Below are 6,626 nucleotides of genomic sequence, written 5' to 3' on the forward strand. Positions count from 1 at the left end.
GAGTCTGGGTTTCGTGCCGGCCAGCCACAGAGCCTGGGCTGGGGGGCAGGGACTTTGGGTGGGGGGCAAGGGGCAATAGGGCTGGAGGGCAGGGGCTTTGGGTGGGGGGCAAGGGGCAGTAGGCTGGGGGGCAGGAACTTTGGGTGGGGGGCAAGGGGCACAAGCGAGGCATCCTGCCATGTACCCCTTGCCCTCATTTTGTTTTTCTGCCATGCCGGCACTCCGGCACCTTCCGAGGTAGGCATTGTGGTGTTTTTCGGCACTCTGGCAAAAAACGTTGCCTACCCCTGACCTAGGTTATAAGAAGAGCAAACTTCAGGATGAAAGGAAAAGCCACACTTGGGAAGAAAGCTTATCACCTTAATGTTGATAATTTGGTTTACAAAACCCAGCCTCGGTTAAGGAGTAAGTTTGGTCTCTATAGTGTGTAGACCCAGGGGTGGAGTGGGTGGGGCAGGAGGGTGAAAGTGTCTGCTCTCTGTAATATGCTGCAAATCTTCATGGGAAAGTTTTCATCAGATAATGCCGTTCCCTCTTACTCGAATAGAATCCCTTTGTTTTTCACCTGGGTGGGTCTCCTGGATCCCTGTCACTTCAGTTTTTCCAGGATTTTTGTTTAGTGCTTTAATTTCTCCATCAAAATATGATCAAAAGCTGGAAAAATAAGTGGCTACAGCAGTAGGAACAGGGAGCAGCAACATATAACAGTTTTCCTAGAGGTAGGTAGATGAGTATAGGGGAGGGGAAGGAGCATGTCCTGTGGTATAAGTGAGCACCATGGCAACCCCAAGGAAACAGTGTCTCACAGCAATTGCCCCCTACATATTCAAACTCCAGGGATACATGCCATGAAATCTCTGTTCTCAGCAATAGTGCATCTCTATTTCACTCCCCTCCTCTCAGAGAAAATGTTTTCTTGGGTCAGATTCTTCTTTTAGATTCATAAGCCTGGTCCATATTAATGTCAGTAGGACTTGTACAAACCTGAAACTAGTATCTGCCCCAAGTTAGTCCCATAAAAGTAAATATTAGTAAATGTGACTAATTGTATACAAAGTCCACGCATGTGAAAGATTTGACATTTCAGTTTAGAAGTCATAAGTGATTCTTTTATTGCCAAAGTGCAGTAGAGCAGTGGTTCTCAACCTCTTATGTACCAGGACCCATTGGTAAACATTGATGGCCAGTCCCAACCCAGTAAATAGTTTAGGTAGAAAACAGCCCCCTGGCCCTGCCAGTGTCCCTCACTCCCAACCTACTGCCCCAACCCCAGAGTGTGTGCGGGGGTGTGGGGCATGGGGTATGTATCCCCCGGATTTGTGCATCCACAGCAGACGTGGGACAGCAGCTTAACTGGACCAGCATGGGCAGGAGCCACTTCCATGACTTGTTTTCCTGTTTAAGAGCTTTGTTAGACTGAAGCCTGTACTTGCTGGGAAAAAAAAATCCAGGGATGACTGGATTGATAGCATTCTCTGAAAAAGAGTCAATCACCAGCAGAATTTGAGGGCTCTTCCCCTGCCTTCCTCCCATCCCACTGAGCTGAAAGCATAGAAATACAACTGGGTCCCTCACATGCCAGAGCAGTGCTTTACTGCTGTACAAGTTCACTGAGCAGCCTCCATTTTCTTTTCTCTTCCTCTGCTTTGTTCTTTCAGCTGTCTACAGTACTTTTAGTGGTGTTGATATTTCCACCTTAGATGAATAAGATTCCACCTGCCTACACTCAGTTAATACCAGAACTTGCTTTTCTGGAGATGGCATTTTCTGCATGAGGCAGGTGATACTGATTCTATAATTATTGTCTCAGTTTTTTTCTCATTGTTCCTTGCTTGCGCTTCTGCTTCTCATCACCCTCATGTTTGTCTTTTACTACCATTTGTGTCAGGTTTTGTCTTTCTCTCATTACCCTCACCCACTTTAGTTTCTCCTATAGCAGTTTTTGAGTCTGTAGGACTCTGTCACTGCAAATGCTTTTTATGAGTTCTTCAGTCTTTTACTACCACTTTAGTGAGTACCTCTCTTGGCAGAGCCTCCAATCTTGAGCTACAATAGATTTAAGAGAAACTCTCTAAAGGGGAGAAACAAATGTAAATTGTGTTGCATGTTCACAAGCCTGGAAAGCTAAAGTTCCTTTTTAGTCTGAAGCTGTGAATCATCTTCCCTCAAGAAAGGCAGCATCTGCAGTTGTAGGTAGGGTGAATTTTATAATGGGAGGGCCAAAATCCTAATCTGGATCTGTGCTCAGACACTGACACACCTCCTCCAAACTTTGACTTAGAATGGGCAAAGATAATAGATATGCTGACTGTAATATTTTATTGCCCCCTAGGGTGTCACCTCAGTGGCACAGGTGCTGGAGTAAAAAGCTTAAACTATAAAGAAAATGTATCTTTATTTTTACAGAGGAAGAAAAGGAAGGATTAGAGATAAGGTTGATTATTTGCTTTATTATTTACTGGATAAGGGCAGGAGAGACTTAAAGAAACAAAGGGCTCTACTGCATCTAACTCCTCCCCCAGTTAGGTAATTAATGCATTTGCTTAAAAATACTTATCCAGTAATGACCCAGTATCTATTTTAAACACAATACATCAGATTCCTCCCAGGTGTAACTCCAGTGACTCTGCCAGCGAGTTGTTCCAGGGATAAATTTGGTTTAGTAAGATACAGAGCATATTTGTTTTAATATTAATAGAAGACTATATTTAGGTTATGTGACTGTTTCATTTTGCTCTTAACTCCATCTAAAACTAATTCTAGGCAACTGTGCCTGCCATTTCCAGTCTCCCACCCCTACCAGACACACATCTCCAGGTATGCCATGTTCCCAAACTTTAAATCACCTGAGGATAAAGACGTGAGCATTGAAGCAAGCAGTCACCAGCCTTTTCATCCTAATATCCCTACAAAGCCTTATGATGTGATTATTTTCAGAAAGACCAAAGGTAAAGTAGCCTTCAGTTGGTTTTTCATTTATTAACATTTACTTTTTAAAATTCTCAGAGGATGGTGGTTTTGTCAAATTGTTCCTTGACGGAGCATTTGCATGGGAACAGCAGAGGCAGAGATAAGTAGTTTGCCCTAAGCTGGAGGATTGCATGCTGATGCTTGCAGTTTCCACTGGTCACCCCTTGGCACCAAGGATGCTGAACTCATCTCTCTTTTCTTCAAATAAATCGTGGCCTCGTGGTTACAAGCAAAGATGGCCCTCAATTCCCTGCCAAGGTGAAGCGGATAAATTAGTGAATATGATGTCCTCAAGTCATGCAAATAATTCTTTTTAGTAGCTGGCATTGGAGCAGCTAGAAGAAGCCATTTGAAGAGATCACAAATTTGCAAACCCCTTGTTTACTTCTGGTGAATTTGAGGGAGTTACTCAGAGACAAGTGATACATAATTTGGAACACTTTCCCACACCAGCAGCAGCATAATGTGCAAAACCACCCAGTCTCTTTGCTGTCTGAAAAGAAGCCCATGTCCTCTCCATTTGCAGATGACCACTCCAGGCTTAAACAGTTACTGAGATACTTGTTTACCACATCATGTTGAGATGTTTTTAATGTTATTCAGAGACATATTACATTACTGTTGGTTTTATATCAATTCCAGTATCATTATTCCTATGGAATGCCCCTTTGTCATTCCTATGGTCCTTCACACCAGTAAAGGAATAAAGGCCAGATTCTGATTCTGCTTTTTTCCAAAGTTATCTAATACATGATTTTGCCCTGGTATCTCACACATTTCTCGAGTCCAGTTTCTTGTTTGAAGTTTGCTGGTGTTTTGCAGTTCTCCTGTATATTTCATTATGGTGCTAATTAGCACTCTATTCTTGGCACCACAGGCAAGTTGGACATTGTGAGGTACTTGCTGTTCATTTTCAGAATATCAGGATTTTTGTTGCAGAAGGTGCATCTGCCGACATCTCTGTTCCCCTTGTCATTGCGAGCCAGGAACAGATTTGACAGTAACTGTTTAAAAGATCAGAAGCATATGCTGGAGTGATGAGAAGCTTTTCAGGACCATAAGGACTGATAAGTGGCATGCCAATTTGCATTAATCAGCCATCCTCCCTGTCACTGTGTTGAACAGTACTGTTAAGTGAGTTATGTGATCAGAGAGCCCTTTAGCCAGCCAAAATTAAAAACTTTCCACAAAGTGTGTGGCATGAGAAGTACTTCTTGTCTCCACCTGTTACTGCTACTCTTCATTCAAAATAATGAAATGTATGGGGGTAGATTTGCAAAGCCTACATTTGCTCCACAAGACCTCATTAGAGGCCATGGTCAATTCTTGGAAGAGCTTATCAGGTTCAGAAATTACTGCCTCAGGAGTTGCAAATGTCTGCTCTTAGAAAATTATTTGACTTCATTAATTGCTCCTTTTCTGTGATCAAACCTTGTCTGCAGGTAGGCCATCACAGCTTGTGATCATTTGGGGAGACGGAAACCTGTACTCATGAGAGTGCAGATAACCCTGGGTAACTTGGGTGGACGCGATCACAGTATGCTAGAATTCTAGATCCTGAGACAGGGAGAGCATGAGGTCAGCAAAATTAGGACGCTAGATTTCAAATGAAAAGAAAAGCATATAGGCAATGGAAGAATGGGCAGGTCACCAAGGACACGTACCAGAAAATAACATGTATCTGCAGGGACAAAAACAGGAAGGCAGAAATAAAGAATGAGCTGCACCTGGCAAAGGAGGTTAAGGACAACAAAAAGAGGTTCTATAAGTGTGTTGGCCAGAAAAGAAGAACCAAAGAAACTATGGATCCTCTGTTAACAAGCCAGAGAGCACTCCTAACTGAAGATACAAAGAAGGCAGAGCTATTCAACAGCTACTTTGCCTCAGTCTTCCACAAAAAAATTAAGCTGCCAGACACCTAATAGGGATTATCTAGATAAGGGGGCAAACTGAGGGCGAAAATAACAAAAAGAGACCGTCAGAGAACTTTTATTAATCTGATCTGAATTAATTCAAGTCAACAGAGCAGGATGAGTTTTATCCCAGGGTCCTAAAGAACTGACAGAGGAGATATTGGAGCCCTTGGCAATGATCTTCACAAAGTCATGGGAGATTGGCCCTTTTCCAGTCCTCTGTTACCTGGCCTATGTAGTGCCCTTCTTTAAAAAAGGCAAGTAGGAGTACCCAGGGAACTACAGACCAGTTAGTGTCACCTCGGTACCTGGGTACCTGGGAAGTTACTGGAGCAAATCCTAAGGAAGAACTTGCAAGTATCTGGAGAAGGAAAGGCTGATCACCAGGGATCCTTGTTTTTTCTGATTAAAAATTTGCAAATTCTCTGCTAAAAAAATCACAAATTCTCTGTTAAAAACCCCAAAATCCATTATTAAAATAAAAGGCCCCCCACAGCCCTGCTGGTGTCCCTCACTCCCCACAACGGGGCCATGTGGAGAAGCTGCCTGCCGCTGCATACTCTGTGCTGCCCTGGTGAAGCGCCTCTACATGTGGCTGCAGTGAGGGCACTGATGCAGGACTGCACCAATCAAAACTGCCCCGCACACAGTGAACACGTCGCCAGGGCAGCATGGAGCTTGCAGCAGCAGGCAGCTTCTCCACACAGCCCCGCTGTTCCCTGCCGCAGCAGGTTGCACCCACCAGGCTGTGGAGGCCCTGGGTTAGAGAAGCAGGGTGGGAGCTTGAGCCCACAGCCTGCACCCGCCCTTACCCCTATCCCATACATATATCTGGGGGGCATAGGTCCTCCCTGCCCTTCGGGATTATGTGCAGTGCCACGGAGCGAGCCCTGCCTCCCCGCTGTCTGCACAAGCTGCACGTGGCCCTGTCCTGCTCCCTGCTGGGGCCCTGCTGCCGCACATTGCCCACGCTCTGCCTAGCTGGGCAGCAGTCCCAGTCCCAGCCCTGTCCAACTCCCCCCCTGCTGTCCCCTCCCTCCATACAGGGGCTCAATATCCCATCCCCCCCACCCCACCACCACACACACACTTACCTACAGGAGCTGGTCTCCAGGGTGCCTGGGGCCATGTGCATATACATGCACATGGTGCCCCCCTGCCTGACCACCCTCCTCCCACTCCTTCCGAGCTCCCTGCAGGCTGGAACTGTGCCATCCTGTAGGGAGCTCATTGCAAAACTGCAAAATCCATGGGCTTCTCCAGTAATATGAGAAATCCATGTTTGCCTCTGGTAAAAAGTAAAATCCATGGTTTACTCCGTTTTTCCATGAGAAATAGAAAACCCTGTTCCCTGCTGATCACAAGCAGCCAGCATGGATTTATAAAAAAACAACAAACAAACAATAGCTTAAAATTAGATCTTACTCTTGTACATTGTGGGGGATATAGGTTTGTGAGAGGCTGTGGGTATGTGGGATGTGGGGGAGGGAGTGGATGGTGTCTATGGGGGTGGATTGGTGTGGGTGTGGGGTGAAGGAGCATGTGGGGGTGTGTGGATATGTGGGGTGTGGGGGTCTGCATGTAAGGCAGTGAAAGGTGGGGGTGTATGTGTATGGTGGGGTGTATGTGTTTGACTCACCCTATGAACACACACACAGAGCCCCTGCCTACACACACACACACACACACACACACACACACACACACACACACACACACACACACACGCGCACGCGCGCACGC

At 45.6% G+C, this 6,626-nt stretch overlaps 1 protein-coding gene across 3 annotated transcripts in view; it reads left to right on the top strand.

Moving 5' to 3' along the window:
* CUNH7orf31 (chromosome unknown C7orf31 homolog) overlaps positions 1–6,626 on the top strand; it is a 43,482-nt gene that overhangs the window by 32,551 nt on the left and 4,305 nt on the right. For all 3 annotated transcript variants that reach the window (XM_025208118.1, XM_025208120.1, XM_025208119.1), the window contains one exon: positions 2,764–2,948. In XM_025208118.1, the coding sequence (XP_025063903.1) occupies positions 2,764–2,948 (185 nt within the window). The remainder of the gene's footprint in view (positions 1–2,763; positions 2,949–6,626) is intronic.

Source organism: Alligator sinensis, unplaced genomic scaffold (assembly GCF_000455745.1).
Source record: "Alligator sinensis unplaced genomic scaffold, ASM45574v1 scaffold978_1, whole genome shotgun sequence".
In the NCBI taxonomy this organism is placed as follows: domain Eukaryota; kingdom Metazoa; phylum Chordata; order Crocodylia; family Alligatoridae; genus Alligator; species Alligator sinensis.